The sequence below is a fragment of the Anguilla anguilla genome, chromosome 1 (assembly GCF_013347855.1).
Source record: "Anguilla anguilla isolate fAngAng1 chromosome 1, fAngAng1.pri, whole genome shotgun sequence".
In the NCBI taxonomy this organism is placed as follows: Eukaryota; Metazoa; Chordata; class Actinopteri; order Anguilliformes; family Anguillidae; genus Anguilla; species Anguilla anguilla.
In genome coordinates, this window is record NC_049201.1 from 40,432,206 (window position 1) to 40,458,925 (window position 26,720).

The 26,720-nt window shown below is 38.5% G+C and overlaps 1 protein-coding gene across 5 annotated transcripts in view; it reads left to right on the forward strand.

Moving 5' to 3' along the window:
- The window catches only part of bahd1 (bromo adjacent homology domain containing 1), an 84,295-nt gene that overhangs the window by 34,824 nt on the left and 22,751 nt on the right, over positions 1-26,720 (forward strand). The window contains exon 1 of one of the 5 annotated variants that reach the window (XM_035429318.1): positions 5,146-5,541. The exons of 3 other annotated variants lie outside the window; for them this stretch is intronic. In XM_035429318.1, the coding sequence (XP_035285209.1) occupies positions 5,520-5,541 (22 nt within the window). In that variant the 5' untranslated portion in view covers positions 5,146-5,519. Of the gene's footprint in view, positions 1-5,145; positions 5,542-26,720 lie in introns of those variants that run through there. One more of the 5 variants, XM_035429347.1, reaches the window with a different exon arrangement.

Genomic DNA, 26,720 nt, shown 5'->3' on the forward strand with positions numbered 1-26,720 from the left:
CTCTGTCCTGGGCGACCCCTGCACATGCTGGTTTTTGTTCCAACCACAATTGGAATTTGACAAGTTGTTAATTTTTATTTATTATGCTTTTCATGTTTTGAGGGATTATTTACAGTCTTAAGCCACATTATGTCAGAAATAGCTACGCATGCCATGAAGACTAAAAGGTATAGGAAAGTCTTTCTGACTATATGCAAGATATGGAGAATTATGAATTCTGATTTGAGGCAAAGTATGAGCCCACCAAATTGTAAGACATACATTCCTGCACAATTCACCTAGGCCTTTATGTGTAGTGCTTATATACTGTACAAAACCTGAAGTAAAATATGTAATAGGAAACAATGGGAAAATGCTCATTTTGGAAGAGTGGTAGTCATACATTGTAATGACTACTCTCTCAGTATCTAAGATCTATACGTGACATAATTACAGTGTCCTTCTGAAAAATATATATATTTTTTAAAGTTTAGAAAACAAGCACCAATGCTTAGAAAAGATGTCATGGAAAATGGGGGGAAAAAATTATGCAAAATACCAGTTGTTAATTAACAATTCATGCAGTTAATTTTGTAAAAAAAAAAAGTATACGCTCAGTAAAGCGTGGTATAGGAAGTTTAACTCTTCATAGAAGCAAACAATATTATGTTTCAAAGAGACTATGCAATAAAAATGGTCAAATATAGTTGAATAGTTCAGTTTTCATAGAATCAAAGAAAACAAATGCCATGAAATCAGACATATTTTTTTCAGTTGAGATTTTAAACTTTTTTCTGCCTCCGCGATGGCACAGCCGTGGCCGGAGGCATTATGTTTTCGGGTTGTCCATCTGTCCGTCAGTCCTTCCGTCCCTCCGTCCCGATTCTCGCGAACTCAGGAACGCCTTGAGGGAATTTCTTCAAATTTTGTACAAACGTCCACTTGGACTCAAGGATGAACTGAGTAGACTTTGGTGGTCAAAGGTCAAGGTCACTGTGACCTCACAAAACATGTTTTTGCCTTGAGGGAATACAAAACATGTTTTTGCCTTGAGGGAATTTCTTCAAATTTTGCACACACGTCCACTTGAACTCAAGGATGAACTGAGTAGATTTTTGTGGTCAAAGGTCAAGGTCACTGTGACCTCACAATACACGTTTTTGCCTTGGTTGGCGGAGTCATACAATCGCAAGGCAGTATTTCTAGTTTTTCCCTAAAACCAAGAAAGTTTTTTTTACTGCCTGCTACAGGAGGATTTATTACTGTGTTTATTATCTAACATCACAGCACCAATTTCACCAATCACTGGTGCCACTGTTTAGTAGGTGGCCTATCTGTAATGAACTTGTTGTGGATATCCAAACAGAATGGACATAAGTGTCAGACCTCCAGTGCTTGTGTTTAGAAATTGTTTACGATACATCTAAAGTAAATTTTCATGTTTCCTGTTTGTAAATTTTAAAAAGTAAGTAGCCTATACATCATTATCGTGTGGCTTAGTGGACACTTTAAATACAGTGGCCTTTAAATTGACTACTGATAATCAAATTACGGTTTGGGTTTTTATGGTGAATTGTGACTGATACATACATCAAAAAATTATTTCTTGTGATCTGTGTTATTGTTTTTTTTCTCTAAATGTTTTAGGTGAAATAAACAATTACATTACAACTCAGATGGCATTAGGAATGCCATGGCCAGCAACCACTGTAAAAAAACAACTTGTTGGCCCAATATATTGGATTGTTTGAGTCATCTAACATTCTACTCCAAGCATGTAATTCATTAAATTTTGGACATAAAAATTACCTGCAGTTTTCCCTTGATATTTTTTGGCAAAACCTTTGAGGCAAAAACTGTGGCCAACAAAGTTCTACCTTTGCTTCCTCTGGAAAGTCAGGAGCAATTTATAACTTAATTGCCATCTGACGGTTCAGAGAGAGTCCAGGCCAGAGGTCAGTCACACAGGGAAGTTGTGTGCTGCGCATTCTGGCAGAACAGTGAAGCTCTTTCACCTCCTGACAGGGCAGCAGTACCAGGGGCAGCACAATTCTGAGTTACAAGGAAGTATCGCGGCAGGAATGCTGTCACAGGCATTTCCCGAACCAAATGTGCTACTGTGACAGAGTGACAATGATATGATAGTTACTGCCAATGTTTCAGTCTTTACAGAGGAGTGTGTGTGTGTGTGTGTGTGTGTGTGTGTGTTTGTGTATGTGGGTGGGTGAGTGTGTGTGTATGCAGGTGTGTGTGTATGTGTGTGTATATGCAAGTGTGGGTGTGTGTGAGTGTGTGTGTGTGTGCGTGTGCTTATGTGATTGTGGGTGTGTGTGTGTGTGTGTGCATGATAGAAAGTCAGTAGATGATTAGAAGAATTGACAGTAATGGGGCGATTATAGCATCACAGGAGTGTAATCTATTGTAGGCTATGCTAGAAATTGCACATTTTTGTAAAATTCTGGTTAACACTGTTTTAGAATGTATAATTAGTTTTCCCAAGGCTATCTAATAAAATACATACATGTCTACAATTCAGATGGTGTTTAAAACACATATTGAGTTAGGATTAGGCTCTAATACATAGTAATACACTTTTACTACACAATTTTTGGGTTGTGTGCTGCAGTATAAATGGATATGAGCTTACTTAAAGGGGAATTACACTTTATAACACTTCTGCTTCACAGGACTGACATTGTCCTAATGAATGTGTCGCCCTTCAATTTTCGATTAGTTATTTCATTATGTTCATATTTTACGCTGTTTTGTTGTTTTCCTTTACAAATGCAGGACGTAGACCCAGGCAGTTTAGTGTTGAACTCAAGGATGCATATCATTGCGTGACTTCTGATGTGGGCGTACCTGCAGACAATAACATTAGGTTGGTTGTAGAAATCATAGACATATATACATATATATGTCTATGGTAGAAATAGTGTTGTATGACTACTAGCTAGCGAAACCGAAAATGTCTGAGGACAAAGGAGATTTTGTTTTTGATCATGGGATCGTTGTGCCCGATTGATTCGAGCTAGAATACACAGAAGAAGATCTGGCTAATTTGCAGGCTGATCGTGCGAGAGCGAGTCAGGAGCGGGCCAAGATTAAGGAACCACAGGCTATTCCCAGGACAAACGGCAACTGGTTGTAGACATCCTATGTATCACAGACAGATGTGATAGCCTTAGCCAGCCCGCATAGTACCTTCCTTGAACGGTTCGACCAAGGATGGGAAAACGGTGGGTACAGCTCCAGGCTTCAGACAGTCGCCTTGGTAGTCGGTGCCTTCAAAGTAGTGGCTGCATACCCTTAGTCCTCGTTTGCTAACTTCTTCGGCTGTTATGTTGGGGTGTCTGATTAAATCCAGCCATGTCCGGCACAAAGTTGCATCGCGTGGAAAACTATGAAAATGTGCTTTCAAGGCAGGTTTAACGGGGGCATTATAACAACCGGGTACAATGCACCTCATTATTACACCGATATCGCATCAAACAAAAGCTAGCAGACATTAGTTTGTTCGTTTTCAACGCTAAGTTAAGGGAATGTTTTGCTTCGCTTTTTTTCGATTTTGCCGTGAAACGAAATCGAATAATAAGAAAAAACCGGAAACGTACTACTATGTGGACTTGCGCTAAAAAAAATAGGTCTTTGTTTCTAACGTTAGACATTTAAAATGAAATAACTAATCGAAAAATGAAGGGCGATATTCATTATAAGGACAATATCAGTCATGAGAAGCAGAAGTGTTATAAAGTGTAAAAGGAGGAATGTAAAACTGCAATAATGACATATTTGATGTTTGCTCTGTTTTTTTATTTGGATAGTTATATGTTTGTTTTGTGCAATGTTGTGGGAGTACGACATAGGCTGAATGCCATTGTACACCATTTTTGATTAACACCTGTTTGTGCTTACTGGATCTTCCACTGAATATGAAATAACTCAAAGGAATGTAAAAGTTTGAAGACACCATTTCTAACACCATTTACCTAGTGCTGGGGGCAAAATGGGCACGAATGCACCCTAAATTGTCCCAATAGGGCCTACTACTACCAAGAACTGGTGGTGAAAAATGTACTTTTAGATCAGTCTTGTTCCTTTTCAGTATCCTTCTGGATCAGAGAACAATATATTGTTGATGAGGGCAGGAGGTCATTTAGAATCATGTATGCATTTATGGTCATAAGACCATGACTGCCCTGAGGCTCAGTAGTTTCTCTTTCCAAATTAGCTGGTGTGTGGTTAGTGTTCTGGTGCAAAATTGCTGCTGAGCAGTCACCCTGGTAGAGTGCTACACATTTGTGGTGACTGAGGTGAGGTGTGTAAACCTCTTAAGAACTTTTGAGATGTTTTAGAGGTCATTTCAGAGGCTGTATATGATTGCATGTTACTGTATGGTAATTGAAAATGAAATGATGTCATGTTGAGACTAAATATGTGTTCAAAATTTGTCTTAAACCCATCTAGTCATAAAAGTATGAGAAAGTATTCTCTTCAACGTTCAGTTATACAGTAACCTCAACATCAGTGTCCTAATTGTCTGTATTAATTATTTTTCTTTTAACATGGGAAAGGTCTGTTAAGACGTAGGGCATTTGTATACCCAAATAATGTTAATTTTGTGACAGAGCCAGGTACATGATATCAGCATTATGTTGTTGCTTGTCTGGGTGTGGTAAATGTATCGTATTGATTATTTTCTTTGATGTACTTTATAGTCAGTCTTCTGTCTTCTGTTGGCCTAATAATAATAATTATTATTATTATTAGGCCAATTATTATTGGTATTGTTATTACTATTATTACTGTTGCTATAATACAATAATAATAATAATAATAATATTATAGAAAAATAAGAGTATCAACGTTGGAACAGAACACATGCTACATTATCAGATACAGTGAGGCAATGGACGCAGCCCCCAAAGACAAATGTCTGTGTTTAACGTGTATAACGAACTGAGTAATTAACGTTAGATGAATGTTTGGAGATGGAGAAGGTCTCGTCAATTATAGACTATTGTTTTAGAATACACATGTCAATTAATTATAGGCTCCTTTAATAGGTTGTTGATTAGTGATGGTCACGATGATGCGCGCAAGCAATGCTGTCGCGGTAAGTTCATAGCGAATAGACAGTTCACAGAACAGTAAAGAGCTTTTGGAGGAGGGTGAGTGTTCTTCAATAACTTGCGTTAAAAAGACGGAAAAGTAAAAGGGATTGCGTTGATTGGACAATAGCGATGTCAAACGCAACACGACTGCTTTGCAATTGGCTGCTATTAAGTTTTATGAAAACATGACTAGCTCCGATTGGAGACAAATCAGGAAGAAGAACTGGAGCCGCGTTCTATGCTTTACTGTTGCACGGAACTTTCACATAAATATTGATTAAAAACCCATCAGTTCTGCCGTCTTTCGAAGTTTTTGGTCTTGCCCCATACAGTAAGTCCCCGTCTTCGAAAATGTAGACAGAAAAATAATCCTGGACATGATAACTGCGTTGTACATAGCAGAGGAAATTCCGACGTCCAAGGGGAATGCAAAACATTTCTTCAGAAGGTAACGTTATCTACAGTAGCTACTTGCTAGATTAGCTTGTACGCTAACGTTTTGTAGCTTGCTAGATTATCTGGCTAACTCACTAGTATAATTTAAACAATAAGATTTACATAATGCCGATTTAAACACCGATATAATCTGTAGAAATATCACTGTTTTAAATGTAGTTTTATTTTTATTTTTGGCGATCAGTGGCGAACGTTGGCTTGGTGGAAAATGACATGCTGCTGCAGCAGGGCTGGCGAGCATAGCGCATGAATATTATCTTGAGCATGCTACTTCGGAAGTAGGTCACCGTTTTAACATGTCTTGTCAGTTCTAGGATTTTCGCCTCATTTCGACACGAATAAATTCCGTTATTGATATATCAGACGGAAAAGTAAACTGTCAGCAGTTTAGGAATCATATTTTCTCGATTCTCACTCGATGTGTGTAAAGGTATCGGAAAACAGAATAAAAATTGAATAGAATCGATCCATTTTGCTGGTTCATAAAGTCGAAATAATTGTTCTATTTGTCGTTTTCTCTAAATGGATTGCCTAGGTGGGCGAAGCGTGTTGTTGAATTGCTGCCCTAACAGCGTGGGTCGAGTTACTTTTAATATTTTATCTTGCAAGAGGAGCTAACGTCAGTGTTAGCTGTACACCAGCTCCCGTAGATTGCAGCTTGATCTTAACGTTTAATCATAAATGCCTAACTACCAATTTGGCTGCTCTAAATGCCTAACGTTATGCAGACGATGTCGTCGCAAGGCCGATAAAATTTAAGACGCTTTTTGAAAAAAATTCATTATCTATTGCATTGTAATTAATTTTCGACATTTTACATGTCTGTGTTATGTACGGATAAGACTAGAAGCAAGATTTGGTTTAGACTAAACCATGTTGTTTTGGAAACGAATGATCCCTATCCTGTGATACGCCCTATGTGAGCTAAGCTGATCAGTAGCGTTAGTAAGCTTTAAGCGCTGTGCACATCATATCCATTCTCTTTCGCCGTATTCTGGTTATTTTCAGTGTGCATGTGGGTAGGCTACTGTAGCCTATGATCTTGCTCATTCGTAAAGAAAACGCCTCTGAATCATGTTTCAGCCCCAATTTAATCTTCCCCTGCACATACAGTAACTCTTACTGCCGTCACCTGCTGAGGAAAAAACATCGAGATTAAATATTTGGCGACAGATTCTTAAAATCACGGGCGGTTAACTGTACAAAGCGTTTTGTTTCAATACAGCTTGACTGCCCCAATATCAGATTTGTGTTGAGTTAAAATTTCCTGGAAATTTCGTTTCCTAGTATGAAACATATAATTAGGCTACTGTATGGTGCACTGATAGCTTCTGTTGCCAACTACGTTATATCCCCTCGTGTTAAAAGTGGTGTCGGAGATGGCTAAAGAGCGTTACGTCCTGTGTGAAAACGAAATTTGGATACCGAGTTTCGTATGTTCAATAAGCATTATCTTAACCAGACATTCCGGAGTGCAGGAAAGACAGGAGGTTGGCACAGTTTCCCGGCAATTTATTTCCTCATTGCCTACACCTTCATTTTGGGCTGATTTTTAAATGGTTGTAAGTTTTATTGGGGCGTCTACACGGGCTTGACAAACGAGGTACGGTCTGTGTGGGTGATCTGTTTACTGTATCGATTCCATTTCCCACCACTGATAAATAGTCAGTTTAGGCGAAACAGTTTAAATACAAACTTATACTCTGTTGAATGTCATGAACCCGAGATGGGAGTTAAGGTCCAATATTGCTCAAATTTTTGTTGTTTACTTAACATAGGATTTAGTCCCCCTATCAATTTTTATAAATCTAGTTTATCCGACAATTGGAAAATCAAGAGGCGTTAGTCTTGCCAAAAGGGCTTTGATCATGCCGACAAAGCTAACGTTAACAAGGAATGTACAGCGGTGGATTTTATGGTTTTATTCCCACGTTGGTTGTTATAATTTGTTGTTATTCTTCCATTCAGGCTGTCCGTTTGTCAAAGTTTATTTTTTATTTTTTATGATGTTGAATGTCAATGTGGCCCGATTTTTGTAAAATCTGGTGTCAAGTGTGAAAGGTATAAGAAGGTTGATTGATAGATAGTAGTAATTAAAGAGAAAAACAGATGTCACATAAAATGCTTTTTTAACATTAAGTATTCTGATTCACGTATTCATTGTGATTCAATGAAATAGTATTTAATGCATGTTTTGCATGGGACATGAACTGTGAGAAAAGTCTTGTAGTATTGAAAAGTTATTTAAGCAGTCAGTCCTATCGCTTGCATAATTTACTGAATTATTGGTGTTTTGTGGGATTCCTAGGAATGACAAGGGATGTCAGTAATGTAGTTCTCATTGGTCTACGATCTATGAAAGTGTAGCAGTCAAATTAAGCATTGATAAAGCATGTCTTATCCCAAGCATCTTACTTTGATCTCCATTGACTGAAAACCAAGATTCCTTTGGGTTTGACCTTCATTAAATTTAATAGATGTCTCTGTCCCATGTGCAGCATTTTATGCTTCACCTATTTAACATATCTCAATAAAACAAAAAATAATTGCCAACCCACTTATTTTACATGTAGAAAGGCAAGGTTGAATATCTTGATCCTGGAGAATGAATTTTGCTGGCAGTTTTGCGATAGTTATGTGGACCGGATGACATATAGTTATAGATGCCTATTAAGAATGGACATTCAGAGGATTTTTCATGGCTCAGCATTAATTAGATATGTTGATATGTTATAATAATGATGATAATAATTATTATAATAATAATAACAATAATAATAATAGCAGCAATGAGCTGGGTTACACTGCAATGCCGAAAGTAGCCAAAATGTTGGGGAAAAAATACATGACCTTTTTTGTCCTAGTGGAAAATTCTTCACTATAATGATATTTAAACAATTAAACTGTTATCCCACTGTGACAGGGGTGAGTGTTTGACTCTCAGACGTTATATGACAGTGGTTCCCAACCTAAGGTTTGGGGCCCCCTTGGTGGGGCTTCTTACATGTTTTGGGCAAAAAAAAAGTATAAGGAGACAAACTTACATGTCAAGTTTCACAATTCCAGGACAAATGCCACAGAGGCACTGAGGGTGAAAATTCTGTGAGCAATGTACAGATCCCAGCCACAATTTGACCTGGCTGCTTTTTTGTCATCTTTGATGCTACCAGCTTCAGACTTGGAGCACTATTTGGTTTCGATGAATATTACAAATTTCAGACAGATACACCTTTCAGACTTCAACTGGCAGTATATTGAAAGTTACAGACAGAATTAAGAACTTCAAAATATTACATTCATTCTTTGCCAAATTGCTTATTTTTTATTGGCAACTACATTCAGACACATTCATTGACAACACTTACAGTTTATGAGAAGCTGCCTTTTGAAAGTATTTAAAAAAAAATTCAAAATGGCGGGCAAAAATGATTATATAGCACCCCATAATAACCAGCTCATGCTGTTTCTTTTTTTCAGGTTGCACGTGGTCTGTACTGTCTGTGTACCAACATAAATTTGCCGATGTTTGGCCGAGTTAGAAAATAGTGAATAATAATACTAATAATATACTTGACTGTGTACTACCCTTATGTATGTCAGACTCGTTTCAGTTGAAGTTAAGGGTGGAGTACTTCCTGACAAGCCTTTCTCAACTTTTTATTTGCATTTCAGATTATGTTGCAGGGTTGTCAGGAAGTAGATAGAAGAGATACAGCAGTTGTCTGGAAGTAGGAAAAAAAGTGAATATTGGAAATATTGGGAGGTGGTGTGGTGTGGGTTCAGCAGGCACCACAAAATATTTCAGCTGGATTTCCATTCAGGGCTGTAAGCCCCAAAGCTGGAGGGAATAGAAGTACAGGAACTGGAGACATGACTAAAGCACACATCCAGCAAGCCTCCTGTGGCTATTCGGAATTGAATTAAAATGCACCAAAACACAATTGATTTAGACCTGAACAAATATTAGAATATAGAATTATATGTTAATGGTGTGGAATTTAAATTTGCTTTCGAATAAGTGGAATATGATTGAATTCAATTTCAGATGGACTATATGACCAAAATGATCTGGATACCCGTTGGTCCGGGGCTGTTTTTCATGGTTTGGGCTAGGCCTTTTTGTTCCACTGAAGGAAAATCTTAACGCTACAGCATAAAATCAAATTCTAGATGATTCTGTGCTTCCCCGACAGTTTGGGGAAGGCCCTTTCCTGTTTCAGCATGACAGTGCCCTTGGGCACACAGCGAGGTTCATGTAGAAATGGTGTGGAAGAACTTTTCTGGCCTGCCTTTTGGGATCCCACCTTTGGGATTACTTGGAAAGCCAACTGCGAGCCAAGCCTAATTGGCTAATCAGTGCCCGATCTCACTAATGTTCTTCTGGCTGAATGGAGCCAAATCCCTGCAGCAGTGCTCCAACGTGTAGTATAATGCCTCCCAGAAGAGTGGAGGTTATACCTGCAAAGGGTGGACCATATTAATGCCCATAATTTTGGATGAGATGTTGGATGTGTGGTGTCCACATACTTTTGGAGATGTAGTGTATATTAAACAAGTCATTTAAAAAACATAATATTCACTGTATTCAATGTTTTTGAATTGTGTTAGTGAATATGTTTAATACATAGGGTACTGTCTTTGGGTAAATTCCATACTTGCCAATGGTAAATGTCATGGAAAACATAGGCCTACTCTTCCTTGCTAAAAACTGCCTGTCTTCAGTTTACGTGGGTGAGCAACAAAGAAACTGCATCAAATGCTTTAATACACTTTATTTTGAATTCAGAGTTAATGACAAGTAGCTCTCTTATGTTTTGTCAATAGCATTCCAACTCAACCTGAACATTTAAAATCCATGGAGAATCCATTAGCCTATATCTAATTATGACATCAGATGATCTGCTTTCCTGAAACTGTTCTTAAAGACTAAGCAAAAGGCCTAGCTAGTTTTCCAGTGTCCCACTGAACAATAGCTTGAAATATTCACTCAGACAAGTGATTTCATCCAAGGCTTCCAAATGCTGTGTCTTCTGTTTAGACTTAGAGATAGCGAACATTTTGTTGTAAAACAATAATATATTGGGTATAAACTTCAAAGTCTCAAGAGCTATTTTGCCCATGCATAATGTTCTCAGCATGCATACTGAACATTTTATGGTTTGTCATTTTATTAAAGTCTAACAACCTATAGTCTGTTATAAATGTAATTTAATTGGCTAAAATTCTTATCAGTCATCAATATAATTGTGCACCATTGGCTGGCTGTGTACTGGGGAGTGATTATGCTCTTCAAGTCCAGTTGTTGCTTGCGCACGGCAGGTAGGCTATTGCTTGACCAGCATTGGTCAGAGAACCTTGAAGGTGGGATCATCTTGTTCTAGATATTGTTTATTAACTGGAGATGGTAAAATGTCTTATGTGCACTGCACTGTCAGGTTGTATGCGATGGTGACACAATGATAATTCTTCCTGAGAACTGATAAGTAAACAAAGAATATTCTATCGAAGTTTCTCCAAGTTAACACCTTTTTGGGAGTAAGAAATGCTATGAATTTTGTTTGCCATGGTAAGGATACTGATGTTACTGTGATTTTTGAGGTCTTGTGGATATCCAAAATGCACAGAAGGTGTGAGGAGGACCCTCCAAGCCTGTCTTGCCTTCTCACATTTTTACAAAATGTGGAACTGTTGTAGCTAAAATATTGGCATTGTGAAGTTTATAGAGATCGAACTGTGAGTTTTAGCACTTTAAACCAGTATATTGTGTTACGAAATTGACTGAAAAGCTCACTGCAAAAAACAGAATGATTGCAAATTAACCCACACTGGCCCGAATAAGGGCCGGTGCGACTTTAACGGTTAAAAAGCTAGTCAGCTATCATTAAATGTTTAATCTCCATTTTCAAATAGTGACATGACTTGATTTCCACAGATTTTGTAGCACAGCATCTTGTGTTTATTTGGATAAACTTGCTACATGTACATGGACTTGGAGTGATTATGCTAAGTGTCACAGCCAACAACAAAGGATGTTTGTGGCTGCTGTGGTTTCTGTGGATTAGAGCTAAGTAATTTGCTACAATAATTTGAAACTTATTTCAGAAATTTCTGCTTTCAAAATGGGACGTTGAGGGAGATGCATGCCTTTTCTGAGGTGGCTTGCAGTTTGCAATTTAAATGATCAACGTTGGTCAAATAGAAACAAAGTATAGGCTGTAAATCACCTGTTGAAATATATCAGTCTGGAAAGGGTTACAAAGCCATTTCTAAGGCTCTGAGACTCCACTGAACCACAGTGAGAGCCATGATCTCCCAATGGAGACCCCCTGGAATAGTGGTGAACCATCCCAGGAGTGACCACAGCAATAACTTATCCCAGAAGAACATCCAAAGATTAAATGAGGCCTCTGTAGCCTCATTTAAGGTTATTGTTCATGATTCCACCATAAAAAGAGACTGGAAAAAAGTGACAAGGTGGAAACCACTACTAACCAAGAGAAACATCAGTGCACATCTCACATTTGTAAAAAAGAAAGCACCTGGATGATGCCCAAGCCTTTTGGGATCAATTTCTATATACAGATGAGTCAAAAGTGGAACTTTGGAACACAACAGGTCCGATTATGTCTGGTGTAAAGAAAATGCAGCATTTCACATTAAGAACATCATACCAACATTAAAATGTAGTGTTAAAATGTAGATGGTGTGGGGATGCTTTGCTGCCTCAGGACATGGATATCGTTATTGAAGGAACCATGAATTCTGCTCTGTACTGGAAAATTCTTTAGGAGAATTTTTGGTCATCTGTCCATGAGCTGAAGCCTAATTGGGTTATGCAGCAAGGCAGTGATCCGAAACACAAAAGCAAGTCCACATCTCAGTGGCTGAAAGGAAACAGATTTAATGCTTTGGAGTGGCCTAGTCAAAGTCTTGACTTGAACCCAGTATACATGCTGTGGTAGGACCTGAAACAAGCTGTTCATTCTCAAAAACCTACCAATTTGTCTGAGTTAAAGCAGTTCTGCAAAGAAGAGTGGGCTCAAATTCCTCCACAGACAAAGACTGATGATAAATTATAGGAAGCATTTGGTTGCAGTTATTGCTGCTAAAGTGATACAGCAAGTTTAAGGAGCAATTACTTTTATCACTTGGGTAATATAGGTGTTTGACAACTTGATCATTAAATAAATGCACTAAAAAATATTGTATTTTGTCTAAATATGTGTAACCATTCAATGCGACAAATATGCAGTAATAGAGGAAATAACTTTTCAATGCACTGTAGGTAGCCAGTTGTTAACTGGTTAGGTAGGGAACAGACATTAGCATTGCTGATACAGATCCCTGGTAGTTCAGCGGATTGTAATCCAACCATGTTATAGTTTGACTAGCAGACAGAATTGTCTGAAAGGCTACGCCAACGTCTTTTTAGCTACTAGCCATGGGCCTGCAGTGAGATTGCATAGGCTAAAATTGACTGTGTAACTGTGTAAAAGAAGGTTTTGCAAAAATGTCATTCATCATGGATTAAATAAATATTCATGGATGAGGCAACACTCAGTCCATCTTGAATTTACATGGTGGGATATGTTTTAAATTAAGCCATTATTTTATTAGTTTAATGAATAATTGCAAGAGGAATATTGCTGTAGATCATATGTCATTGAAAAACAACCACTGGAGGGGAAATTTAAACAAGGCCATCTCAAAGGTATGATTTGGTGGTGTGCCAGTTTTAAATAAAATATTTAAATAAATCATGTATAATTTGTTATAGGGTGCTTACCGTTGGAACAAGGGCAAGTTCTGAATTATATGGTGCATAATTTCTTGACTTACACCTGTAGAGTAAACCATATTTTATGTTTTCTGAGCACTAAATGGCAGCTTTGTGCAGAATGGTATGGTCCAACTTTATTTGAATATTGAAAGGAAGGAACACTCACCATAGTTTTTGGTCAGGCTGTGAGCTTCCAAAAGTGACTTTTACCCTCAGATAAGTATTTGAATGAAATGACTCCCCGTTTCCCCAGTTTCAGGAAAAGTGTCCATGGTAGTGTGGAATGAGCTCCACCTAATGAAATAAACCACAGTGATTCAAAGTAAAGATTCTCAGTGTAAAATGCGATGAAACACTTTCAGTATATTTGTTTGACTGACACAGAAGAACACACTGCATTTCCACAAGCCTTTTGTTGTGTTTGGTTTCTTTAAAAAGGTAATTTGGTAGAACCTTGACCTTAGAAAAATAAACGCGACATGCAAAAGATTTACTCACATATGTTTGCTAACTGTTGGACAGGCTCCTCTGACATGAAAACCAAGTGAACAAATTGAGGTGGCCAAATTTATTGCAGGTTGCAAACAGGTCACCTTTAGTAGTCACATCTGTTGTCTCTGCAGAACATGCCAAGGCTGCTCTTTATGTGCACTGACACACTGTCTTTGTGGCCAGGTCAATGACTAGGGTGAGAGTTTGAGTTATGGATATGATTTATGGATTGGAATTTGAGCCTTACTTCTGTAGAGTTTGTATCTTGTGGCTGTAGTGACAGCATCACTTAGCTGGGATAAGCATTGGCTTTGTGGTGCACTTTTGGTGGGCAATGTGCCATTTATATACAGTAAACCAGTTTAAATGTATGCACAGCATGGCTTTGAAGATGTGGCTTTGTGCATATGAAGATGCTAAATTCAGGAATCTGGAATAGCCTACTGGTAGCATTAGTGCTAGCATGCGTGATATTTTCAGCTGCTTCGAAGTAAAGTGTTCTGTTGGTGTGCTGCAACAAAAATATTTTTCCTTTAGTTGCTTTTATTTCATGTCATGTTTGATGTCTGAATCACCCCACTTTGTGATATAGCACATAAGCACGATTGAAAGAAAGAAAAGTATCAGTATCAGTGTCACTTTAAGGCTATAGAAATATCCCAGTACGATCTTTAGTCCATGTCACTCCCTTGTTGGGCAGCCGGCAGGAAGCTTGGGGTTGTGCTCCCATGTGAAGCCTGCACCATATCATGAGGGCTTTCTTAACTCATCCGCTCTCCTTGCCAGGACAGTTCTCTGAATTGGCTGATCCAGCTGATGCATTTTGAGGACTCAAAAGGTATATGAGCTCCATTTATAGCATGGCACAGAGAAGTTAGCACATCAGTAGAACACTGCAGCTGAGATCGCACTTTTCTTTGGTGTCACGTTGGTCTGATTACATTTTACACTGTGTATATTCAAGGACTGAGAGGGTTTATCCTTGGAAGGAAACCATCATAACGTCATTACCAAGTCATCATGTGGAAAGTGGTTTACTAGACATTCAATAAGATACATTGCTTTTAATGGATAAGGTAACAGTTGACACTTGGAAATGATTAAAACGGTCAGAGAGACTGCAGACTTTAAGAACCTTTTGAGATGGAAAGCATAGGTTCTGTATTTGATACCTACCTATCTGGGAGCTGTGTGTTCCTTTTTATCCTTATCTGTATCTTTTGGATGCTTTCTTGACAAAATATCAGAATTTGACCACACAGGCTGTGTGTTTTATTCTGAAATGAAGTGTACCCTTTCGATATGCGATGCAGCCTTTATGTGCGTCCTTCAAAAACTGCTATGGTGTCAAGTTTTCTTACTTTGTCAAATTTCCCTAACATAGCAAAATATCATGGCACGTGGATTTGAAATTATATCGCTCCCTTGTCAATGGAATTTGTTTAAAACGTATACATTGTTTAGAACTTATTAATGGGCCAATCATTAAGAGTATGTAGGATTGTATGTAGTAGGCTATGTATTGATTTTTGCATTTTCACCCCTTTCCCATGTTCAAAAACTTGGGAAAATTTGGCAGGCATATGTCTGGTCTGACTGCCAGTGCATTATGCACAACATACATGCAACTGATACTGCAACATTGCAACATTATTATGGCCATGTTTTGCTTACATGAACCAAATTTCCACGTGTACCTCATCCTGTGCAAATTTGCTCGTAAAACCCATACAGTCCATTCTGTTGGTTTTTCTGCCATTTTTTCAACTTTTACAAACTTCTCCTACAATGTTTGTCTAATTCTTACCAAATTGTCACCAACTGTATTATGAATGCAATTTTGATATGTCCAAAGATGGCCATAGGGCTGTGATTAAAATTCAGTAAAACCGTGGCCAAAATATGCGTATGGCCACAAATTTCTGTCAATTGGAACAATACTTCAGGAGGTGATAGATAGCTATGTTGTGGACGAGCATGGACAAGCTTGCAGTGTTTCCATGGCATATGGCCTATAGAGGGTGGTTTTTGCAAAATATTGATTTGCATAGGCTCCATCGGGCCAAATTGTATGAAATTTGACAGGGACTTCTCTTCCGAGAATCGTGAGAAGCACATCCCCCTCAGTCCACGATTCTTAAAGATAATAGCCTATATGAATATGCATATATTGTGAAAAATGATATTTGACCATACCACCTTTAAATCCAGCCTCTAAATATTGTGCCACTATCAGTCTAGGTGGCACTGCAGCACTACCTGAAAATTTGCAACAAAAAATTATTATGCCCATCCTGGTTCACGTACATGCCAAATTTTTCCACATACTTTCCTCCTTATCGTGAACAGATAACCTCATGGAACCAAAAATGTTCTCCGTATTGTATTTTTCACCATTTAGAATAAAATAAAAAAAAACTTTTTTATACTTCCCCTAGAATATTTGCCTGATTTTCACTGAATTTAGCGCGCTTGTACGTAAAAATGTAAAAACGTCTTTGACCCCTGGATTACATCAAAAGAACAATACAGATTTTTCATTAGGCTATGATATTTCATAAAACATTTCCATGTATAGATGATCACCTTTTTAAAAGAGATTAAAGATTTTTCTACAGCTATCCATATGCTGATTAACTCGGAAACAATTTCATTTCAATGGAAAGCATGCATCATATGCTATAACTGCAAAAATTACAGTAGTGCAAAACTGTAAGATGACTTGCTTTCATTTTCTATGCAGGTTCACTTCTGTAGAAATTAAGACATAAGGGCTATATGAAAAAAAAAAAAAAATTCCCATCATGACAGCATTGTTGGTTCATGGTTCATAATTGGCCCTGATTGTAAATGTGTCAGTGCTTTATTGAATAAGTACATTATTTACAGCAGCACTATCACATCTTCAGTTGTCTATCTTAAGCCAACCCGGGGAAGGAATTTATTCTCAATCATCGCTGTTGTCGTAAATTGGACTAAATATTGGCTACAGCTGCAATGCATGCTCAATGCGTGCAGGATTCAGCACTAGTGACTGTGGTGTGAATTGCGTAACTAACTGTGGTTGAACCCAGGGAAGATATTGTTATAATGCATAGTCTAAATTTTTAATTTAGGAGTGGTGTTATTTACTTGCTTTTCACATTACATGTGCACTTATGGGGCAAGAACAGGATTGGAAGAAAGGCAAGGGTGGGGCAGCAGCAGGCAATGAGTGAACAAATTGGCACTTTTGCTCCTGAGGGGCAAATGCTCTGGTGGCCCAGCAAACATTAGAACCTTATGTGTGCACGTGCCAGGCTGGGAGGAACAAAGGACTGGACCTTGCACACTATACTTGTCTCCCTCTCCCATTGCAGCATGCAATGCACCCCAACAACACAACTGTGCTATGAAGGCACCTAAATTGTAAAAAAATGTGTGTGGCCCTCGACATCGTTGCTGTAGCTATAGTGTAACTTGTTTTTCAAGTACAGAAAAGATAGATAACTGGGATATCTATCTAATTTCTAATGTCTAACGTTGGCTCGTAGGATGTTTCTGGCAAGTGAGTGAAATTTTTATGCTGAGTGCAATTTGTAAGCTAGTGCCAAATGCTGTGGTGGAAAGAGTACTGAAAAATCCTACTGGAGTAGAAATACTGTTGCTTTGTTGAAAATTTACATGTAGCAATTTATATTTCCTCCTCTAGGAAACTATTTCATTAGGGTTAAAAGTAGCTTTAAAAAATGTTCACACAAGTACTTTTGAAATACATTTTTAAAATTTCAAAGTCTATTGCATGAAGTATTTATCAAGGCACTGATGAAGTTGGGGGTGTGGGCTTCTATCATTTGTGTACATTACAGAAGAGTAGGAGCTGCCATGAGCTGCCCTGTACAACATCATATGCATTCAAAAAGAAAGAAATTGAGCATCCTACTACAGCTTCCATTTTCACTGAGCTGTAGTCCATAGAGATATACAAGACAAAAGGGTGTCATGTCATTTAATCTACAGTAAAAGCTTTGTCGGTCACCAGAGAAACAGCTTAAACAGCAACACAAGACATAAACATTTTGTTAGCACTTTCTGTGTAGGTGACCAGATCAGTTACTAATTCAGTTAGAAGAATGTCTGGTCCAATGGCATTTAACATAGGCCTACATGGACATCATAATGTTTGGGACAAAACTTTTTTTTTCTTGGTTTGTGCTACAATTCACGTGTGGTTAAAATGTGCATTCTCGGCTTTTCATGAAGGATATTTTTATTCATGTTTCACCATGTAGAAATGTCAGCACTTTTTATGCATAGCCCCCCATTTCAGGGTACTGTAATGTTTGGGACATATTAATGTTATGTAAATGAAAGTAGTCAAGTTTAGATTTTGTCACATATCATGCTTTGCATGCAATGACTGCTTGAAGTCTGTGACCCATAGACATCATCAGGTGCTGAATATATTCTTTGGTGATGTTCTGCCAGGCCTGCACTGCAGCCATCTTTAGCTCCTGCTTGTTTTTGGGGCTAGTTGCCTTAAGTTTTGGATGATGTGCCGTACATGCCCAAACCATAATACGAGGGGGGTGCTTTGAATCTTGGGCAGTTTTTGTTAGCCTCCACACTTTGCTCTTGCCATCACTCTGATACAAGTGAATCTTGGTCTCATCTGTCCACAAGACCTTTTCCCAGAACTATGCTGGCTCTTGTAGATACAGTACTTCTTTGCAAACTGTAATTTGGCCATCCTGTTGTAATTAGTGGTTTGTATCTTGCTGTGTAGCCTCTGTGGTTCGGGTTGTGATGTGTTCTGTTGACACATCCATTCCTGCCTTCTGAAGAGCATTTCTAATCTGCCAGACAGGTGTTTGGGGATTGTTTTTCCTCGTGGTGAGAATTCTTTGGTCATAAACAGTTACTGTTAAAGTGTTCTTTGGCCTACCTGGCCCTTTGCGATTACAGAGCTCACCAGTGCTCTCTTTCTTCTTAATGATGAGAACAGTTGATTTTTGTAAGCCTAAGGTTTGGCCTATGTCTATGAGTGTTCTTATTTCTCAGCCTCATAATGGCTGCCTTGACTTTCATTGGCAAAACTGTGGTCCTCATGTTGACAGATGCCAACAACAGACTCCAAAGGCAATCAGAATTAGAATTGAGACTAGGCCTACATACTGAAAGCGCATATATCTGCACTAAGGAAACGATTGACCACACCCAACCAAATACCAGTTGTCCCAAACATAATGGTGCCCTGAAATGGGGGGACTGTGTATAAAAAGTGCTGTAATTTCTGAATGGTGAAACCAAAATATAAAAATACTCTTTAATAAAAGCTGAGAATCTTCTCTTTAACTAGGCTACATTTGAATTGTTTGATTGCAAATATTAAATTGTGGAGTACGTAGTCAAATCAAGAAAACAAAATGTGTCTTTGTCCCAAACATTATGGACTGGACTTGACTGTATATGTAATGCTATCTGCTCAGTTCGGTACAGTGAATGTAACATCACATTTGTCATGTTGTTTAATAACCCAGTATTCCTCCATTTGATAGTAGCTGTGCAAAACTAATGCATACCTTTGGCTTTGCCGTTGGATTGCTGTCCACCGTCCCAGAAAAGTGTGCTCCCAGAGGTAAAAGGATGGTGAATTTGAATGTTTTTGCAGTGGCCCCATGAGTAAGTCATGGAAATTCCATGTTACAACATCAAATAAGTTTTGTGATTCAGACCAAAAAGCTCTGAAAGAGTGGCATAATGAAAATAAAACGAGCAATTCCTTGCCCACAATAAAACATGCGTTCTAAAGGAATTCCGGAGCACATTAATAGATGCATTTATTAATTAACAGTGCGAGAAGCAGTTTAAGTAATTGGGTGACATAAGCCACCTTCTCTTCTGCCGACTAATGCTCTGCTTTCAGCACTATCATGATGCATATCAGCAACATGATGCATATCTTTCATAACACTGCAAGAACCATCCCCAGCTTGCTTTGAACTTGCAATTTGTCCTGTGCATCCTTCTAGCACTCTTCTTCTGGTTAAAAGCTTTCAGTTTCCTTGTAATCAACACACAGGCTATAGTCTTTTTAACCTTAACCTACAATTTGTATTATTTTCATTTTTGAGAATTCAAGAAGTGTTGTGAGCTATAGTTTAGTCATTATTATTCTGTCTATCAAAAAGCTGTTAAAGAAAACATGTACTGTTCTTTTGAGATTCCACTTACAACTTTGATTTGTTACCTTATAAACTCATGTATAGCTAAATTTAAGGACCTGCTTTTTAATAAGACAAAATTAATGCAGGTAACCATTCCAATAATTACTCAATTTGAAATTTGTGTAGTTTGAATTCACTTTGAAAGTTACAAACATTTCACATTTCTGAAAAGCCCCCATTCTCAATGGGTTTGTATGTCTGTGTTTCAACTGCAGTAGCGGGCTAACGGGTAGGTCTGCTGCAGAAGCATACACAGAACCTGAGGGAGAGAGATGCTGTGTGTGTATCTGCCAACTAACCCAGCTTAGTTCACTATTTTATTGCTACCAAAAAAGAACTCTGCTGGGTTTAGAAACTCTAAAGTCAGTAGTGTTTTGCTGGCAACAATTAGTTCTCTATATTCTGATCTTAAAGCATACACATCCAGCAGAAACACTTTATGGGAGCGAAAGAGTGTGAGGAGGACTTGTATTGGGATAGTAGCATGCTTGCTTGGCTAGCTAGCCATGAGTAGCCTGCTAGCTAGCTTGCAACAGCTGGATATGGTGTTTTTCTGATGATTTACAAAAGACATTTAGGAATAGCAGGTATGCAATCTGAAAAGTTACAAGTTTATGGTGCATACTGATAAATAACTTCAAATAGGCTACTATTTGTTTATGCTACATTAAAGTTAAATATATTTACATGTATGGGAATGTGATTGAATGGAACAATAGGAATTTGGTCTGCAACCACAAAATCCTGCCAGAAGCACTCGGAACATGCACAGCAGTACAAGAAGGAAAACACTAAGTGGGGAAAATGACAGCAGTACAGCTGTGGTGGTGGAGTGTGAACACTGGGGCATGCAGCTGTGAGTTCAGTGGCACCGGCGGGGTTTTGTGCGCCACAGGTCTGTAGTGACAAGGTGGTCTTATTTCCACTCGTTACCCTGTGGCCTTCAGCTTTACCTGCTGTCAGCAACAGCATCTCTGGCTGTGCTGTGAATGGCCTGTTCTTTTCAGTTTTGAAATTGGTAAAGCGTGCAGTGTTTGGTTTAGAGCACAGGAACAATGAGCTTTGGTTCATTTCATTATGTCACCATGAACTGGCAGGAGCTTTTTGTTAGTGTCTATGAGATAATGGTAGTTGACCCTTGCAGAAGAAACCTCTGAGCAATATTGTGGGGCTAATGATTTATTTTTAGAGGCAGCAGTGGTTTTCCTTCATGGTGCTAGGTGTCAGAGTGCTACTACCAGGTGCTAATATCTGCAAACAATCTCTCACACTTGGAAGGGTTGAATGTTGTGGAATAGTCAACAGTGCTTAATGTGAGGCCTACAGGACAGGGGTGGGGCTGTAGGTATGTGAAATGATTTTTTTAATTTGAACTTGTGACTGAGTTGGGTAAGCTTTCTGTTAATTGAACAGTGGAATGTTGAACCAAAAATGAATATTTAAACACACATCTTTTACACCATTTATTATGCACCCAAATGAGTTATGAGATACTAGCGCATTTCAGCTCAAAAGCCATATTCCCAATTCCCAACAGTAATGTCAGACAAACTCAAACACACCTTTGTAATAGACCACAGAAGTGGGATGTGTCTTCTGTGTCCTGGAAGTGTAATTGTCCCTGTTATTTGCCATAAGCATTTACAAAGACCTTAAATATAAGCAATGTGTCCATAACAAACTTATGTGAACAACATAATACAAAACAAGCAAGTTTCTAATAGTCATGTCAGTCATTTGGTAGGTTTGTTTGATTTTTAGTGAATTAAGCGTATTTACTGGCCATAGTTTGCAAGCAGACATCATTTCCATACAGCATTGAGTTCAACAACGTCCCGTTCTCGTGTTTCAGCCTACTCAAGTCCTAATCTGGCTGGCTCATGTTATGGCAATTACAGTTACCAACTTTTAAAAATTGTTTAAGGATGACCGTAAAATGGGTGAAAACCAATATAATTCAGGGCATGTCAAGGAGTGCAGTTACTGTCAGGGACAGCTAATTGGTTCTCTAAGAGCTAGCATGCTCCTGGTAGGGATATGTAGTTTCTCATAAGACAAAAAAACAAACAAACTATGGTATTGTGTCAAAAATGACTCCAATTTGGAGTTCATTTTCACTGTTTGGTACCTTTTCAGTATTGTGACATTTCAGTAATTCCTGGGAGGTTAAAAACTGGTGTGGCATGTTCTTTTTATATAATCATTAATACCAAAACGTAAATAGGGAAAATGGCTTCATGAATGTGATTTCCTGGTACCAACTTCCAGTATCACATACACGCCTCACATCTGTGGTCCATCTGCCATTTGACATCGCCTTTCCCCATTCCCAGCATGCCTCAAGGGGAAGGGGGTCCTGAGTGCAGATTTGAGACTTATTTGAGATTTATTTGAGACTTTATTGAGACTGATTTTAAATACCTTGAGCTGGACTTCAAAATTGATCACTATTATTTGAGGCTGCATTCATTATGTTGTTTTTTGACAAACAGATATTGCTGTTGAATCATGTTTTTCTGCTCAAAATGAAGACTTTGGCATGGATCATATTAAATGTAGCCTATAGTTTTTCCTGACGTTCACCATATTGCTTGTCCAGAAGACTGCTGAGACTAAATACGGCTGTTGGAAACCCAGCAGGTTTCAAACTGAGTTAATAGGGCTGCGTAATGTGGGCCAGTCTTGCAATTTATTTATGATTTCGGCAATTCATTTATTTTTACTGAATGTTGCAATGGTGATATGGGTTGTCTACCAAACGCTTGGACAAGACTCAATATTGGAGATGCAAAGACAGTCAGCAAATGGTAGGGCAAACTGGCCCAGATCAAAAAGACGTATGTGCAGATCAGTTATGATATTTTAAGGACACTAACACAAGTGATGCTGATAAATACATACAGTAGGGCTCCAGCAGCTTTGGTGATTGCCCCCTCATGTCACTAATAATATAAATGTACAGGGATCATGATGAAGAGCAGCAGTGTAGTTTAATGGGTACGGAACTGCACTTGTAAGGTTGTGGGTTCAAACTGAGGGGCTCCCGTTGCGCTGTTGAGCAAGCTACTCAACCTGAATTACTTAAGTAGAATATCCAGATCTATAAATGGATTGCTTATAAAAATGTAATCTGGATATGAATGTCTGCTAAAATGCTGAAACATAAAATGTGGAAATAATAATCATAATAGTTTTGTCTATTGTACAATGTTGTAAGTGTATTTGGATGTCAAATTAAATTGTAATCACAACATACTGGTATTGATGGTGTGGAAATAGCTACTCATGTTCTGGGCTTGCACACTTTATAGCACTGGAGTGGTTAAACCAAATGCCGCAACAAGCCTTTAATGAAGAAAAATGTTGTTCACTTCCACTTGTTAATACATTTGTCTTTATTACTACCAGTGTGGACTGAACATAATTTCAAAAAGTAATACTGTTTTAAAAGTTTTTTCAGTATTAATACAAATTGGTGTTACAAAAGGAGAGAGGCTTATGTAGCAATATCTTGTGCTCTCATCAAAATAAGTAATTTATTTTGCTTTGCCTGCCTGGAGCAAGGCATGTTTTTTCGGTCACTGTACATCACTGTCAGTCAGTGAGGTAGCTCGCTAGCCAACTACCTGTGGAAAGTTGGCTTTTGCATGTACTGTTCACACATTGACAAAGCTGAGAGGCTTTATCATAACTGTTGCTCTCATTAGCAACTGTCGCTCAAAATTGTATTACTAGGTAAGCAGATGTGTTTAAAAACATGACCATTGTGGTAATTTAAATAATAAAAAGGTGGTCATTGTGATAATTTCAATCATAAAACATGGTCATTGTGATAATTTCAATCATAAAAACATGGTCATTGAGATAATTTCAATCATGAAAACATGGTCATTGTGATAATTTCAATCATGTTTAAAATCATTGCCAATCATGATTGCATTAATGTGTTTCAACAGAATACCTTGGTTTCCAGAAAAAAAGAGGGGTAACAATCATCACATGCCTTGCCTCAAGGCCTTAGCCAATCAAATGAAATTTTAAAAATTAGGTAGGCTATTCTTTTCCAACAGAAACCAAATTAACCAAACGTTTAGCTTCCCTCTACAGTACACTCTGGGCCTGATTTACTAAACAAATAGTCAAAGTGCAACATATTCATTATATTGCAGCTCTGCTGCGGTCGCAGATGCGGCATGTTAACGGCTGATTTACCAAGACTGCTTCTATTTATGCAAGCAAATCGATTCAGCTCCCTCATTCACAATTTTGCAGACGGAGGCACCCATAGAAAGGGCTGGAAACAATGTGGGCTGCTTACATGTCCAGATTTGAAGGTGCTAAGAAATGGTTACAGAGAAACCAGGCACCAAGTAGTGAGGGGACCACAAGAACAAACATAAATTTACAAATCCAGAAATATCGGTAATGATCAATGCCATATAGTGTATGAATTCAATACCAATGGAGTAGCTAAAATTTGGAGTGGCATCACATACAAAATGTATTCATTAGGTATACTAAAATGGACAGTAGAGGATGTAAAGAAAAGATGGCATGATGCAGCATACAAAAAGTTTACAAAACTTTATGTGAGGATGCATTCATTCATCTCCACCCCATGCAGCCCACAAGCGAAACTGATTTTACTCCCGAGGATGTGTGAACAGCCCAGTACCCTTCCCCGGCATCATTTGTATGAGCTGTAGGCTATATCAGTGCAAATTGCCACTTGCTTTCAGGAGTTCTTAAAATTCTCATGCAAAGAGGGGAGTCGCAGTTAATGCATGCTTTAGTAAATAAGATGGAATACTCCATTTGCCTTAATTTATGTGATCTACCTTGTTTTAGCACATTCACTCCATGGATACATATGCATGAAAACATTTAAATATGCATCAAAATGAAAGCCGCAGAGTGACCTAATCCCCGTAAAATACATCCTAATGGCGATTTTGAGCCATTGCAACCATTTAGTAAATCCGATGTAGATATTGTGACGTTGTAGCGACTGCTTTTGCATCAGAAAAGTAGTCGCAGTCCTTGAGTAAATCTGGCCCCCAGTCTTTTGTAAATGTGTCCTTTACAAAACCTGGTTTGCATTTGGTTTCATTGGAAAAGTAATGGGTTTATGGAAGCATCAGAAGGTGGATTGTCATGAGGCTGAAATGGATATATACAGTATTTGAGTCTTTCAAGCAGATTTATCAAATCACTGTTTGTTCCACCACTCTAGAGTGTGGTGTGGAGGTGGATGGGATGACAGGGGGGTAAGTGGACTACCTGGTCAGAACAGCCCTATAGAGTACATATTGTGGAATTCAGGGTAAATTTTGAATAACTGATTTTCAATTGCTTGGACATACCCAGAAAGGAGTAGTTGGTTGGTAACTCACAGGTTTGGGAGAAAACATGCATCAGTCAAAAGTAATCTAGATCTGGAAATAGGATGAGGCATTCCTGATCGCTGCCCCAAAATCAAGCAAAAAGCCATTTTTAAGAACGATCAAAGCTCATTTTTATTCTTAACTAATGGAAACCAGCGCACATCATTTTGTAACTCCTGTTGCCCATTGTCTCTCAATTCGGGATGAGAGTCATTGTTGAATTCTGTTCTTTGAAGTTAAAAATTGGCTTGCCACCTGCTCTAACTACCAACATTCTGTCAGGGTGAGCTTTACCTTTGGCAGCATAGACTTTGATCTTAACTCTTGACAGAATATATAAGTAGAGGACCTAGAGCTGTGTTTGGTGTAATTCCTTTTCTTGTCCCAATATCTACACTGTGACTACTCAAACCACAACAAAACAGAACACCAATTCACTCATGAAGCTTATATTGATTTATATTCAATGAAGCAAAAAGGAGGGTGATCTGTCCACTCCTATAAACAAAAGAATGTAAGTCTACAGTGAGAGGGAGGCATTTGTGTGAACTAAACATACAATCAGACTGTTACAGGCCTGGCAGTTTGAAGAATTTTCATGTAATTAGTATTAATTGACAAAACTGTGTGGCCAAGCAACTTGGTTTAACATGATCCAATATAAAAACAAGTGATTGAATTCCGGGAGCTATCATTCAGGTTTGACACCAAAACTTATCTATAATTTCTTGTGGCAATCGTGGTAGAATCATTTGGGATCTGGAATACAACACCCCATGAGTTCGGTATGCCCTGATGTTAGAATATCACCTGCTCATAATTCTGGAAATGTTGTACCGGTGCCGATTGTGGTCGGGAGCTCCATAAGGCAATGCCAGATTGGCAATTGTGTCACCCAGGGAATGGGAGGGTTCAGTCTGAAACGGTACCATGTGAATTGCTATCTAGCGACCCCTGCTGGTCAGTCAGGCAGCTGTAGATTGCACTCTGCATTATAGCTGCTTTTCCACCGCATGGTACCGGCTCAACTCGACTCGACTCAACTCGCTTTTGGTACCAGGTACTTCGTTTTCCACTGCAGATAGTACCCCCGTCAATGTAGCTGGTCGTCATTAGCGACGCCGCATGAAACGCGTTGCTCTGACCAGTCAGTGGTCTGCAGTGTTTTCACGTCACCTTTTGGTATTGCCTCAGCTCGCTTGGAACCTCGACAAAGGTGATACCAAAAACGTGCCAGGTACCAGGTACTATCCACAACTTTTGCGCTAACTAGGTTAACTAAAGTAGGCGAAACGCTAACATGTTAGGG